Here is a 16,400-nt window from a genome sequence, read left to right as displayed (position 1 = left end):
AGACTTTCCACTGGATAGTTTCATAAATCATCCCCTAGGCTTTAAATCTTTCAAAACTTATTTTGAACTTCTGAGTGGTGAGTTTTGCTCTCATGGCTCTTAGTAAAGACTAATGAAACAGTAAAGGACAGAAATGGTATGGGCCTAACGGAAGCAGAAGATATTAAAAAGAGGTGGCAAGAATACACAGAAGAACTGTACGACTGAACGACTGAACTAAACTGCACTGAATGAAACTTCAAAAATGTGTACCTCTCATTCTATTCATTTGGAGCCACATGACCTCTTCACTGTTCAATAATAAGCATTTAAAACTGTTATTTACATTAATGCATTTTAAATGCCAGAAAAATGGTAGACATACTTAAGAAGAATAACTAAAGCAATAATTCAGTGTTATACCAACATTCATAAAGGTCTAGAGTCATATGCTTACAGTTTATAAATTTAGTTGAATCCTAACTGATTATGACTATCAAGTTTGAGGAGATTCCAGGTAAAGAGGAAAACTTGAGACAGGATTTGGAGACAGGAATATGCAAGGTGTTTGAGGGAATAGGAACTATTCAGTTTGGCTAAATCAGACAGTAGAGCAAGAGATAAGGCTGATAGAAGACACTCAGGATGTAAATCAAGGGTTGAAAACCAGACTGAGGTAGCTGTACATGATTCAGAGGGCAATAAGGGCATGCTGAATATTTTTCAGCAAGGAGCTTGTATGATTCGAGCCACGCTTTAGAAAGATTAACAGAGCAGTGACTTGCAGAACAGAATGGGGGAGTTAGGGGAGGGCAGGGAAATGGAGCCAGGATTGGAATCACGGGGCCCCGTTAAAGTCATTACAACACTTGTACTTGGATGGCTCCAGGCATCTCGAACCTATCGCCAAGACAGAAGTCTTCATTTTTTCCCAAAACATCCTCCTCCCTTAATCTGCCCCATCTCAATAAATGGCACCACCACTGACCTAGTGCCTCCAGTCAGAAACTGGATGTCACATTGGATTTCTCCCCTACTCCTACCCCCACATTTTATTCAATGACAGCATAACCCCAAAAGGACGTCCTTTATCCAACCACTTCTCTCCATTTTCCCTGCGCAAACTCCAGTCTGGGTTTATGCATCATACACCTCCACCAGGACAGCTAAAACAACCTCCTGAGTGGTGTCCCTTTGCTCATATTCTCCAAATGGCACTCCAGAGAGTTCTGCACAAAGTGTAAATCAGATCATATCACCTCTCAGTTTATAACCCTAAAATAGTTGTCTGTTGCATTAAAAATAATATCCAAATTTACCTTAGCCTTAAAGGCCTTACATATTCTGCTCTCTACTTAACCCTCAGATTTCATTTCCCTTCCTCTTATTTATGATTCTTAAACCTTCCCTCAGTCACTTGAACATATCAGGCTTATTCTCACCTCAGAGTCCTTTTAGTCTCTGGGAACTTTTAGTTTCAGTAGTATAACTGAAAACAAAAGCCAGAGGAATAGCAACTAGAACTCATTTTTTCATTGTGAGTTTTTACAGAGCAAGGATGATATATCACTCGTGAAATCTATTCATAGCTTTTCAACAGCTATTGTATTGATTTTTGGTTTGTGGTTATAGCAGCTATTGCAGAAATTGACTGTAATAAAGAGGGTCATCTTGTAGAGAGCCCCCAAACAAAAGACTCTGCTAGCTTGCTTCTTCCCCTTGACCCTCTGGAGTGACATTTGGTTGACCCAAACCAGAATGTCAAAGGTGATAGTGGGAATGGAGAGAAGGGGTGGAATCTCCTCTATAAAACCTTCTCTGAGGTCTCATGGACTCCTCCCACCCCACTTCCAACACTTTCCTCCACCATGTCAGTTTCTCTCTAGAACCCCTGGTTTATTCAGATGCACAAAGCTTCTTCTACTTCACTTTATGGTAAATGAATATTTTCCTTGAACATATAAACATCTCCTCTGTTTTCCTGCTATGTATCTTATCCCAATTACAGTCCCAAACAAACCCATCCTTAATATTTTAAAATATATATATATATCCCAAACATTTTCTATGCATATATGCATCACTGAGTTTTAAAAGTTATCTCAAAATTCTGTGGCTGAAAAAAATCTTTTTTTTTTTTCAACTCAGGGATCCTATAAGTTGGAACTCTAGATAGGGAATAATGAGGATGACTTGTCCTATTCTGCAATGTTCTGAGCTCAGTTGGTTATTCAGGAAAACTCTCTGACTTGATGCTGGAGACTGAAACCAACTGAAGATTTGGTCACTCATACTCTGGAGCCTGAGATGACTCAAAAATTAGGACTGATGACTGAAGTGTTCTGTTTGCTGAAGAAAAGTCTAGACTAACACAATAGGAACAAAGGTGGAGACTGTATCCAGGCTGAAGAAGAAAAAGCATCCACATACCAAGTTTCCCTGGTGGGAGGGAGCACAAAATATTAGAGGTAATGAGAGGAAGTCGGTGAGGCTACACACACACACACACACACACAGCAAGAATGAGAAAAAAGTCTTGTGACGGGCCAGATCCCACATGGCCTTACAGCTCAGTTTTAAATTTGTATTTTACCTTAAGAGCAATGAGGACCCAGTTAAATTCTTAAGCAAGAGGGTGAGCATTGGAGGTTAGACTCCAATATATCTTTCTGGGGGGACACAATTCATTTCATAACACATGCTAACAGCATTCCACTGTTGCTAGTCCCTAGGTGCTCCACCATTGCTTGTAGGTTATCTTGAGCTTTCTCACACCACTATAGTATCTTCATTAAAGTCTCTTAGGTAAAACACTTCAAGTGTGCCAGGGTTACTTTGGGACCCTGACCCATAAATTCACTGTTAGAGCTATTTAATAAATAAAATGGAATGGACTTGGTGATGGGCTGCATTTGTAGGGAGTGGAAATAAGGGAATGGGAAGTTAATTCCCAAGTTTCTATCTTGTTGTTTATTGATGAGTGCGGTGCTTTTCACTGAGATCAGGCATGCATAGAAGAACCACTGCACAGGAGACTATGACATATTTTGAGACACATGAAGAATATATAACACACACACATATAAAATCTGAATGTCTGGGCATTACAGAGTTTATATCCTCTGGACATTAAAGGTCAGCATGAATTCAAATTCTGGCCCTGCCACTTATTAGTTGAGCCATCCAAGACCTTATTATGTTCATTTTTGTTTGTAAAATAAACATCATAATATCTGTGTCATAGTGCTTCTGTTAGGATTGATGAAAAGCATCATATAAAGCACTTAGCAAAGTGTCTGACATTTGGGAAGGGCAATAAATGTTAGTACTGGCCAGTATTACTTTTACACACTTAATTTCCATCTGGAGAAAGTATCGCCAACAACAAAGGTTTTGAAATGATCCACCTGAATGTGGTCTAATTCCTATTTTCCACTGAAAATTTAAAACAATTTTAAATGCGGTACATGACTGGAAAAAATAAATCTTGCTAGCAGGCTTGCACTTCTAAAGCTTTCTCTTTTCTATTTCATTTTGAACTCAGTAAGCCTATTTAAAACAGTTACTAACCTTGATGCCGGATATCAGTTGGAGATTCGGCTTAATTTTAAAGCAATGTAGATACTTTAGGATGTCAAGGGGACTTTGGAAAATTATGAAGCCTGACTTCTAATTTTTGGATGAGGAAATTAAGATCTGAGAGGTTAAATGACTCATCTGAGGCCACACAACTAGAGGCAGAGTTGGGACTAACATCCAGGCCTTGTGATTCATCAGTTGGCCCTTTCATCTCCAACATGGCAGCTTCTAGCAAAACAATCCAAAAAATGTTTACTGCACAGATTTTAAATTTATATAATGAATCCCCCAAAAAAGATACACATTAAAATGAAGAATGAGGCACCAAAGTAGGAGTTCAAAAGCATACAGGGTTTTGATTAATCCACTCTAATGATTCCTTTTGAAAAATAGATGAATGGTGAACTATTGCCATTTTTAGAGTTTTATTGGACAGCAAGGAGATCAAACCATCAATCCTAAAGGAAATCAACCCTGAATATCCATTGGAAGTACTGATGCTGAAGCTCCAAAACTTTGGTCACATGATATGAAGAGCTGACTCATTAGAAAAGACCCTGATGCTGGGAAAGCTTGAAGGCAGGAGGAGAAGGGGACGACAGAGAATGAGATGGTTGGATGACATCACAAACTCAATGAATATGAGTTTGAGCAAGGAGATGGTGAAGGACAGAGAAGCCTGGCATGCTGCAGTCCATGGGGTCACAAAGAGTCAGACTTGACTGAACAGCCTAACAAAATTTTGTAGATTTGGTGTTTTTTTTTCCCCTCTGCAACAATGAATTAACTTAATGCTGTGTTCAAAAGTATTCATCCTAAAGAGATTCTATTTTAAAGAATTCTGACTCAATAAACCAATGAAATGGTTATGTACCTTTTAATAATCAATCTGGTTCTCAAATACTGAGATTAAAACATCTTAACATTACAACTGGGTCAATCATACTGTGACACTTGTGTGTACTTATGTGGAACCAATGAAATGAGTTTTCCTGCTTAGACAGAATTAAAACCAGAGATATCTATTTCTTCAAATCATCTTTCCTAGTGTAAAAAAAAAAAAAAAAGAGGAGCTGTAAGATGATGAAAAATTTCAGGACAAAATTAGAGAAAAAATTAAAATACATTTTTTGATATTGGGAGAAAGGGATGTAATTTTTTATTTAAAAGTATGCTGGGTAGACATAATATTTAAGAAAAAAGCCAACCTAACTGAACTGGATTATGTTAAAAGAATTTTATCATCTCAAAGACTGGTATCCATAGCAACTGAGACATCTCTATACTTACTTTTTCTATCCACAACAAGGGAAATAAACAGCCAAAGAGCTTGCTATTTTCTGATATCATTATATCATAGCTAATAAATTATTATTTGACTGAAACATCTTAACTAACCATACTTTCAAAACAAGGCCCCTTCCAAAAGAAAGAAATAAGATAATGTAACCAAAACACAGAAATGAAAAATCAGCTCACAATGGAGAGTTGGAACAGCACATCTAAGGATGGAAGAAGTTATTCTCTGATCTTGGCCCCATGCTGGCTGATGTCCAACGCAGAGGTGCATATTCTGGGATCCTGCCAAGCCATGGGTCACCTGGTCCTCTGTCCATGCAGACTCTCTTGGTATGAAAGGGAGTCTAGACCTAGGCGCGCCTACCTCAGACAGACCAAAGACATTTTAAACAGAATGACAGAGGTGAGCCTTTTACACATATAACTAACTGTTGTTACAGAATAAATTTTTATCATTCATTAAATATTTGCTGTATGTCTGTATGTACCAGTCACTGTATAAAGTTCTAAGAATGTTGGATGTGAATGAGGCAGTCCCAGCTGACAAGAGGTTTACATCTTGTGTAGAATCTAGATATATCAAAATTCTGATTAAGAGGAGAAGGGACTCTCTAATATCCATCTATGATCGGCACATCATGATACAATATCCTTAGTACCCAGGACAGTTTCTTGCAAACAACTGACACAAAATTGTTGACTGAATACAAGAACTCAAGGGTATGATCAGGATGATGCTAACAAACAATACTGAAATTATCTGTAAGTGGGAGATCTTCAAAACGCAGACTCAAGTTTTAGTTAATGAAAGGAATGCAGTTTAAAAATTGTTATAAATATAATTAAAGTTTTCATAAATTTGTGATAAAGCTGTGATTTGAATTTGTGAAGCCTGGCTCCAGAGATTTTTGTGCTTAACCACTATATTATGCCACCTTTTTGAGCAAAGCAGAACAGAAAAGGAGGACACACGTTAAATTATTTCTACAGCTGCACTTATTAAAATAATAATAAAACCAGTTCAAAAGTGCAAATTGAAAACCCTTAGAAGCCAAACATACAGCCTGAATTACACCTATTCATTTATTCATTCATTTATTCAAAAAATATTTATTGTGCCTCCCTGAGCCAGGCATTCTTCTGAGCATCATGGTTTTCATGTAAAAAAACATTAAACCATTGCCCTCATGGTCTATTTTCCACATAGGATTGACTATCTTCAAACACACCTATGATTTACTTATTTATTAAGCTTATTGTCTCCTTTTAACAGAATGTAAATTCTATGAGTACATAAAATTTTATATTTTGCTCCCTGAGAAAAACTGTCCTTAGAACAGTGATTGGAACATAGCAATAAACATTTGTAGAATGAATGATTCGTGGAATTTACTTTTCAGTGGGGGACAGTGCAGGGTTTTTAAATGAAATAATACTTAGGAATATGTGCAGCGCAAGATCATAAATTTACTATGCCCCATTTCTCTAAAATACAGCAGAGTGAAAGTATTAGTCACTCTGTCATGTCTGACTCTTTGCGATACCATGGACTGTAGCCCAGCAGGCTCCTCTGTCCATGGAATTCCCCAGGCAAGAATACTCTCCAGGAGTGGGTTGCCAGTTTCTATCCATGGGATCTTCCTGACCCAGGGATCAAACCAACAGCAAAGATAACTCTTAATTACTATTGGATTTAGAAGGACATTATAAGTTTTAAGCAAGATGTGAAAACACGTTGGAATCCTGGGAAGACTGTCATCCCTAAAATTAAGTCTGTTTCTGAATGCATTCTATTTTAAAGTATCAGGGAGATAAATCTGAATGTGTACTTAATATTTTCAGCGTTACTCCAGCAAGTCAATAAATGATACAGATAATGCAAACACCAGGAATTCTGCCAGATGCTCAAAACCCCACACTGGCTAACATCTGCACTATTTTACATATTCTATCCCTATATTGGTCTTCCTTCTTTCAGCAACCCTTTATCTTTTTCTTTTTTTATTACAAAGAAGTCCTACCTTTTTATTGAGGGTATACAAATCCCTTTGCTCAGAGGGAAAAGAGCTCTCCCTTTTCTCGGGTGATAGATATGCCTCTTTCACAGCTCCCAGGTTTCTCTTCTACCAGTGCTTTCCATGCTGGTTAAAGCATTTATAGAGATAGCTCATGTGTCTCTTAAGGTTGTGCAGTTTATCAATGAACATCCTCTTTCTAACCATTCTCTTCTTTTGGATACAACACTGCAATTAATTCCCCTTCCAGCCTCAAAACCATATAGGGCCCTTGATCAGTTCTTTGGGGTGCTTTTCAAAGTTTCCCAGGATCCCAATATTGTCATATACCCCAAGCATGGCCCTCTTCTTGTTCCAATGGTCAACCACTTTGGGGGCAGGAGGGTGACCCTTACATGGAACAATCTGGGAACACCCAGAGAGAAGCTTCTGCAGGCCAGCAGCACTGGTCCCATAGGTTACAGCATGACACCCAAGAGAGTTTCCCTGCCATTGTTCTCATCTCTCCCCTACAACAGCTTACTGCAGGAGCATAGGAGGGAGGGCCAAACATGGCCTTCAAGGAGATAACAGAACCTTCCCCACTGGGGTCACATGGGTACCAGGTGCAAGCAGCCATCTTGGGCTTTACTGCAGCAGCTCTTTATCTTTTAAACATTTGGGGGAATTCCCTGGTGGTCCAGTGGTTAGGACTCTGTGCTTCCAGTGCAGGGGGTATGGATTTGATCCCTAGTTAGGGAAGTAACATCCCACAAGCCTGTGCAGCGTGGCCAAATAAACAAACAAAATTCCCTCCCCAGCCTTAACTAAACATTAATCTACTTTCTGTCTCCACAGATTTCCCTATTCTGGATTTTAATTTTGAGTAGAAGTGTAAATATGTGCTCTTTTGTGACTGGCTCCCTTCAGGTTAGGACATTATCAAGGTTAATTAAAGTTAAAGCATGTCTCAGTGCTTTATTTTTATGGTTTGGCCAAATAATATTTCATTGTATGGATATACATCCTTTTGTTTATCCATTCACCTGTCGATGAATATTTAAGTTGTTCCCAGCTTTGGGCTATGGATAATGCTGCTATGCACATTCAAATACAAGGTTTTGTGTGAACATGTGCTTTGTTTTCTCGTGGATATATTCTAGGAGTAGAACTGTTAGGGCATGTGGTAACTATGTTTAATCAGTTAAGAAACTGTTTTCCAAAGCAGCCACATTTTACATTCCCACTGGCAATTCCATTTTGAACTGATTGTTGTATATGGTATGAGTTAAAGTTACAACTGCATTGCTTTGTATGTCATCCCATTGTCCCAGCACCATTTTTTGAAAAGACTATTATTTCCCCATTGAGTAATCATTGGCATCTGTGTTAATCAGTTAATCATGGAGGTACTGATTTATTTCTGAACTCTCAATTCTACTCCACTGATCTGTGGTAGCCCTCCTTATCTTCAAGGGATACATTTGTTCCAAGACCCACAACGTATGCCTGAAAACATGTGCTGTGCTGTGCTTAGTTACTCAGTCGTGTCTGACTCGTTGTGACCCTGTGGACTGTAGCCCACCATGGATAGTACCAAATCCTATATATACTATGTTTTTTTCCTATACTTACATACCTATGATAAAGGTTAATTTATAAATTAGGCACAGTAAGAGATTCAGTTCAGTTCAGTTCAGTCGCTCAGTTGTGTCCGACTCTTTGCAACCCCATGAACTGCAGCATGCCAGGCCTCCCTGTCCGTCACCAACTCCTGGAGTTTACCCAAACCCATGTCCATTGAGTCAGTGATGCCATCCAGCCATCTCATCCTCTGTCGTCCCCTTCTCCTCCTGCCCTCAATCTCTCCCAGCATCAGGGTCTTTTCAAATGATTCAGCTCTTCGCATGAGGTGGCCAAAGTATTGGAGTTTCAGCTTCAACATCAGTCCTTCCAATGAACACCCAGGACTGATCTCCTTTAGGATGGACTGGTTGGATCTCCTTGCACTCCAAGGGACTCTCAAGAGTCTTCTCCAACACCACACTTCAAAGCCATCAATTCTTCGGCACTCAGCCTTCTTTTATAGTCCGACTCTCACATCCATACATGACCACTGGAAAAACCATAGCCTTGACTAGATGGACCTTTGTTGGCAAAGTAATGTCTCTACTTTTAATATGCTGTCTAGGTTGGTCATAAGTTTTCTTCCAAGGAGTAAGCATCTTTTAATTTCATTGCTGCAGTCACCGTCTGCAGTGATTTTGGAGCCCAGAAAAATAAAGTCTGACACTGTTTCCATTGTTTCCCCATCTATCTGCCATGAAGTGATGGGACCGGATGCCATGATCTTAGTTTTGTGAATGTTGAGCTTTAAGCCAACTTTATCACTCTCCTCTTACACTTTCATCAAGAGGTTCTTTAGTTCTTCTTCACTTTCTGCCATAAGGGTGGTGTCATCTGCATATCTGAGGTTATTGATATTTCTCCTGGCAATTTTGATTCCAGCTTGTGCTTCCTCCAGCCCAGATTAATAATAATAACATAGAATAAGAGTATTTAACAATATACTCTATTTTTCATACTATGTGAATGTGGTCTCTCAAAATATTTTATTATGCAAATTTAATGCCCTTTTTTCATCTTAACTAAATATATATCATGCACTATGGCCATAACTTTTGCAGTTTGAGGTACAGCAGCAAAACTAGCATGAATTTCTTTTTTCTTCCTCATAATTTCATGGACAGAAGATTTGTTTTTACTGTATATCTTAGCAACTTCAGCATATGATTTTTTCTTTCCTTATTAAATTGAGAACTTTCACCTTTCCAGTTGAAGCATATCTTGGGCATATCCAAACTGCCAGCATCACTACTGTTGCTCTTTGAGGCCATTATTAAGTAAAGTAAGGGTTTCCTGAACACAAGCACTATGATACCACAACAGTCTGATAACCACGACAGTGACTAAGTGACTAACAGGTGGGATAAACTGGAATAAGGGATGATTCATATCTCAGGTGGGATGAAATAAAATGTGAGATTTCATCATGCTACTAAGAATGGCTCATGATTTTAAACTTACGAATTGTTTACTTATGGAATTTTTCCATTTATTATTTTCAGATTGTGGTTGACTGCAGGTTAACTAAAACTATAGAAAGTGAAAACAGGGATAAGGGGAGGCCACTGCTTATGTTATTATCAGGCTAGTAGTACTAGGTTGTCTTTGTTACCATTTTTTGTAGTAACCTTTGAAGTCAGAAAGTGTGAGTCCTCTAATTCTCCATTTTAGGACTTTTGTTTCTGCTATTTTTGGCCCCTTTAATTCATATGAATTTTAGAAAGAGTCAGTTTCTATAGTGGTCAACTTCTATAAAGAAATCAGCTCAGAATCAGATATTGGCACAAAACAGACACATGGATCAATGCAGCAGAAAAGCGAGCCCCCCAAAATAAACCCACACACCTATGGTCAATTAATTTTCAACAAAGGAGGCAAGAATACACAATGGAGAGAATGGTCTCTTTAGCAAGTGGTATTGGGAAAGTTGGACAGCCACATGTTAATCAATGAAATTAGAACCTACTCTCACAGCATACACAAAAATAAACTCAAAATGGCTTACACACATAAATATAAGACTTAACACTATAAAACTCCTAGAACAGAACACAGACAAAACATTCTTTAACGTAAATCATACCAATGTTTTCTTAAGTCAGTCTCCCAAGGCAACAGAAATAAAAGCAAAAACAAACAAATGGAACCTAATCAAGCTTACAAGCTTTTGTACAGTAAAAAGAAAGCATAAACAAATGAAAAGACAACCTATGAACTAGAAGAAAATATTTGCAAATGATGTAACCTACAAAGGCTTAGTTTTCAAAATATACAAATGGCTCATACAATTCAATGATATCAAAAAAACAAACAGCACTATCAAAAAAATGGGCAGAAGGCCTAAATAGACATTCCTCCAAAGAAGGCATACATATGGCCAATAGGCACAGAAAAAGATGGTCAACACTGCTAATTATTAGAGAAATGCAAATCAAAAGCACAATGAGGTACCACCTCACACCAATCAGAATGGCCATCATTAAAAATTTACAAATAACAAATGCTGGAGATGATATGGAGAAAATGGAAATCCCCTACACTGTTGGTGGAATGTAAATTGATGCAGCCACTATGGAAAGAGTATGGAGGTGCCTCAGAAAACTAACGATTGAGTTCCCATATGATCCAGCAATCCCACTGCTGGGCATACACTAGAGAAAACCATAATTCAAAGATACATGCATCCCACTGTTCATTATAAGCACTCTTAACGATAGCCAACACATGGAAGCAACCTAAATGTCCATCAACAGATGAATGGATAAAGAAGATGTGGTCTATATATACACTGAAATATTATTCAGCCATAAAAAGGATAAAATAATGCCATTTGTAGAAACATGGATGGACCTAGATATTATCATACTAAGGGCAATGACAGAAAGAGAAAGACAAATACCATATGATATCACATATATGTGGAATCTAAAATATGACACAAATGATCTTATCTACGAAACAGAAATAGACTCACAGACATAAAGAACAGACTTGAGATTTACCAAGGAAAAGAGGGAGTGAATGAGGGATTGATTGGCAGTTTGGGATCAGCAGAGGCAAGCTATTATATCTAGAATGGATAAACAACAAAGCCCTATTGTATAGCACAGGGAACTATATTCAATATCCTGTGATAAACCATAACGGAAAAGAATATGAAACATAATGTATATACATGAATAACTGAATCACTTTGCTGCATAGCAGATATTAATAAAACATTGTTAATCAACTATACTTGAATAAAGGAAATTTTTTTAAAAAAGAAAGTAATGCTAAAGTTTTGTTTCTCCTGGGAAGAAAGCCCTCCAGCTAGGGACTCAGAGAAGAGAGATCCCTGTCTTCTGGCTGCAACAGTCTGGCATGAATTCTCTGCCTCACTGAGGTAGGGGAGGAGAAGGAGAGTGTAGCCCTGGTTCACCTTTCTTACCAAATTTTTGTTGGCTTTCTTTAACAGATGTTTCTTCATTTGCTGTTCATTCTTAGGACCATTTCCAGAGGCTTTCAATTCTTAAAAATAATTTTCAACAGTTTCTCTGTGAAGCAACTCATCAGACATCCTTTAATGTAAGAATTCATGCAAACCTTAATTTTAATGAGTTTATTCATTGCTCAGTTATAGCAGAATGGCTATGGAGTATACGCTGTCCATTCATTAATTCCAAATAGGTTTGTATCAACTAGTAACATGATGCGAGATCAATGATTAATAGTAGCAAGGAGCATATGGTGAAACTGTGCTTTATTCTGGTGAGATCACAGGCAGTAAGAGAAAACAGCTCATAGAAGGTGTGGTTTTATGAGTGATTAGATAGACACCTGGGAAGGGCACAAAACGCATGCCCAGCCCACAGAGACTGAACCAGAACTGTGTCTGAGTGTCTCCTGTGGAGGTACGGGTCAGCAGTGGCCTGCCACAGGGGCTCTGGGTGCAGCAGACCTGGGTATGGCACAAGCACTCTTGGAGGAGGTCGCCATTAACCCCACCATAGAATAACCAGAGCTTACGCAGGACTGAGGACACAGACTCTTGGAGGGCACAAACAAAAGCTTGTGTGCACCAGGACCCAGGAGAAAGGAGCAGTTACCCTACAAGAAACCAACCCAGACATGCTCATGAGTGTCCAGGAGTATCCAGTGGAGGCATGAGTCGGCAGTGGCCTGCTGCAGGGTCAGAGGCACTGAGTGCAACAGTGTGTGTATGGGACCTTTTGAAGGAGGTCGCCATTATCTTCTTTACCTCCACCATAGTTTGGCCTCAGCTCAAGCAACATGAAGGGAGCACAGTCCCACCCTTGAACAGAAAATTGGATTAAAGATTTACTGAGCATGGCCCTGACCATCAGAACAAGATCCAGTTTCCCCCCTCAATCAGTCTCTCCCATCAGGAAACTTCCATAAGCCTCTTATCCTTATCCATCAGAGGGCAGACAGAATGAAAACCGCAATCACAGAAAACTAACCAAACTGATTACATTGACCACAGCCTTGTCTAGCTCCGTGAAACTATGAGCCATGCCATGTAGGGCCATCCAAGATAGATGAGTCATGGTGGAGAGTTCTGACAAAACGTGGTCCACTGGAGAAGGGCATGGCAAACCATTTCAGTATTTTTGCCTTGAGAACCCCATGAACAGAATGAAAAGGCAAAAAGGTATGACACTGAAAGATGAACTCCCCAGGTTGGTAGGCACCCAATACGCTACTGGAGAAGAATGGAGAAATAACTCCAGAAAGAATGAAGAGATGGAGCCAAAGCAAAAACAACACCCAGTTGTGGATGTGACTGGTGATGGAAGTAAAGTTAGATGCGGTAAAGAGCAATATTGCATAGGAACCTGGAATGTTAGGCCCATAAATTCAGGCAAATTGGAAGTGGTCAAACAAGAGATGGCAAGAGTGAACATCAACATTCTAGAATCAGTGAACTAAAATGGACTGGGATGGGTGAATTTAACTCAGATGACCATTATATCTATTACTGTGGGCAAGAATCTCTTAGAAGAAATGGAGTAGCCATCATAGTCAACAAAAGGGTCCAAAATACAGTACTTGGATGCAATCTCAAAAATGCCAGAATGATCTCTGTTAGTTTCCAAGGCAAACCATTCAATATCATAGTTATCCAAGTCTAAGCCCTGATCATTAATGCTGAAGAAGTGGAACAGTTCTACGAAGACCTACAAGACCTTTTAGAACTAATACCAAAAACAAAAAAAAAGTCCTCTTCATTATAGGGGACTGGAATGCAAACGTAAGAAGTCAAGAGATACATGGAGTAACAGGTAAATTTGGCCTTGGAGTACAAAACAAAGCAGGGCAAAGGCTAACAAAGTTTTGCCAAAAGAACGCACTGGTCATAGCAAACACCCTCTTCCAACAACACAAGAGAAGACTCTACACAAGGACATCACCAGATGGTCAATACTGAAATCAGATTGATTATATTCTTTGCACCAAAGATGGAGAAGCTCTATACAGTCAGCAAAAACAAGACCAGGAGCTGACTGTGGCTCAGATCATGAACTCCTTATTGCCAAATTCAGACTTAAATTGAAGAAAGTAGGGAAAACCACTAGACCATTCAGGTATGACCTAAATCAAATCTCTTACGATTATACAATGGAAAGGAGAAATAGATTCAAGGGATTAGATCTGATAGACAGAGTGCCTCAAGAACTATGGACGGAGGTTCGTGACATTGTACAGAAGGCAGTGATCAAGACCATTCCCAAGAAAAAGAAATGCAAACAGGCAAAATGGCTGTCTGAGGAGGCCTTACAAATCCTGAGAAAAGAAGAGAAGCTAAAGGCAAAGGAGAAAAGGAAAGATATACCCATTTGAATGCAGAGTTCCAAAGAATAGCAAGGAGAGGTAAGAAAGCCTTCTCAGTGATCAATGCAAAGAAATAGAGGAAAACAATAGAATGGGAAAGATTAGAGATCTCTTCAAGAAAATTAGAGATACCAAGGGAACATTTCATGCAAAGATGGGCACAATAAAGGACAGAAATGGTATGGACCTAACAGAAGCAGAAGATATGAAGAAGAGTTGGCAAGAATACACAGAGGAACTATACAAAAAAGATCTTCAAGACCCAGATAACCAAGATGGTGTGATCACTCACCTAGAGCCAGACATCCTGGAATGTGAAGTCAAGTGAGCCTTAGGAAGCATCACTATGAACAAAGCTAGTGGAGGTGATGGAATTCCAGTTGAGCTATTTCAAATCCTAAAAGATGATGCTGTGAAAGTGCTGCACTCAATATGCCAGAATTTAGAAAACTCAGCAGTGGCCACAGGACTGGAAAAGGTCAGTTTTCATTCCAATCCCAAAGAAAAGCAATGCCAAAAAATGCTCAAACTACTGCACAATTGTACTCATCTCACACGCTAGTAAAGTAATGCTCAAAATTCTCCAAGCCAGGCTTCAAAAGTATGTGAACTGTGAACTTCCAGATGTTCAAGCTGGATTTAGAAAAGGCAGAGGAACCAGAGATCAAGTTGCCAACATCTACTGGATCATCGAAAAAGCAAGAGAGTTCCAGAAAAACATCTATTTCTGTTTTATTGACTATGCCAAAGCCTTTGACTGTGTGGATCACAACAAACTGTGGGAAATTATTAAAGGGATGGGAATACTAGACTATCTGACCTGCCTCTTGAGAAATCTGTATGCAGGTCAGGAAGCAACAGTTAGAACTGGACATGGAAGAACGGACTTTCCCTAAATGGGGAAAGGAGTACATCAAGGCTGTATAGTGTCACTCTGCTTATTTAACTTATATGCAGAGTACATCATGAGAAATGCTAGGCTGGAAGAAGCACAAGCTGTTATCAAGATTGCCGGGAGAAATATCAATAACCTCAGATATGCAGATGGCACCACCCTTATGGTGGAAAGTGAAGAGGAACTAAAGAGCCTCTTGATGAAAGTGAAAGAAGAGAGTGGAAAAGTTGGCTTAAAACTCAACCTTCAGAAAACTAAGATCATGGCATCTGGTCCCATCACTTCATGGCAAATAAATGGGGAAACAATGGAAACAGTGACATGCTTTATTTTCTTGGGCTCCAAAATAACTGCTGATGGTGATTGCAGCCATGAAATTGAAAGATGCTTGCTCTTTGGTAGAAAAGTTATGACCAACCTAGACAGCATATTAAAAAGCAGAGACATTACTTTGCCAACAAAGTCCATCTAATCAAAACTATGGTTTTTCCAGCAGTCATGTATGGATGTGAGAGTTACACTACAAAGAAGGCTGAGTGCTGAAGAATTGAAGCTTTTGAACTGTGTTGGACTGCAAGGATATCCAACCAGTCCATCCTAAAGGAAATCAGTCCTGAATATTCATTGGGAGGACTGATGCTGAAGCTGAAACTCCAATACTTTGGCCACCTAATGCGAAGAAGTAACTCATTGGAAAAGATCCTGCTGCTGGGAAGGATTGAAGGCGGGAGGAGAAGGGGACAAAAGAGGATGAGATGGTTAGATGGTATCACGGACATGATGAACATGAGTTTGAGTTGGTGATGGACAGGGAAGCTTGTCATGCTGTAGTCCATGGGGTCACAAAGAGTCAGACACGACTGAGCAACTGAACTGAACTGAGACAGACATCACAGGTGTGTTCTCAGTCACTTCAATCATGTCCAACTCTTTGAGACCCCATCGACTGTAGTCTGCCAGGCTTCTGTGTCCACAGGAATCTCCAGGCAAGAATAGTGGAGTGGGTTTCCAAGCCCTCCTCCAGGGGAACTTATCCACCCAGGAATTGAACCCACATCTCTTGTGTCTTCTGCATTGTGGGCAGATTCTTTACTGTTGAGCCACCGAGGAAGCCCAGATAGACAACATACAGTAACACAAATGATTAAACTTCTAAAACTCAACATGTTTTATGGCCTTGAAGAAGCCGTGAA

General features: G+C 39.3%; 1 protein-coding gene across 25 annotated transcripts in view; it reads right to left on the bottom strand.

The window, feature by feature from the left end:
* The window catches only part of CFAP95 (cilia and flagella associated protein 95), a 243,907-nt gene that overhangs the window by 106,626 nt on the left and 120,881 nt on the right, over nucleotides 1–16,400 (bottom strand). For 2 of the 25 annotated variants that reach the window (XM_081504787.1, XM_081504709.1), the window contains exon 7: nucleotides 5,038–5,221. The exons of 22 other annotated variants lie outside the window; for them this stretch is intronic. Coding sequence is in view for 1 of the 3 variants with exons in the window: in XM_081504709.1 (XP_081360835.1) it covers nucleotides 5,218–5,221 (4 nt within the window). In the remaining 2 variants the exon portion in view is untranslated. The remainder of the gene's footprint in view (nucleotides 1–5,037; nucleotides 5,222–16,400) is intronic. One more of the 25 variants, XM_081504637.1, reaches the window with a different exon arrangement.

The sequence above is a fragment of the Giraffa tippelskirchi genome, chromosome 1, assembly GCF_054371585.1.
Source record: "Giraffa tippelskirchi isolate mGirTip1 chromosome 1, T2T-mGirTip1v1.2.pri, whole genome shotgun sequence".
In the NCBI taxonomy this organism is placed as follows: domain Eukaryota; kingdom Metazoa; phylum Chordata; class Mammalia; order Artiodactyla; family Giraffidae; genus Giraffa; species Giraffa tippelskirchi.
This window is presented reverse-complemented; position numbering and strand designations above follow the sequence as displayed.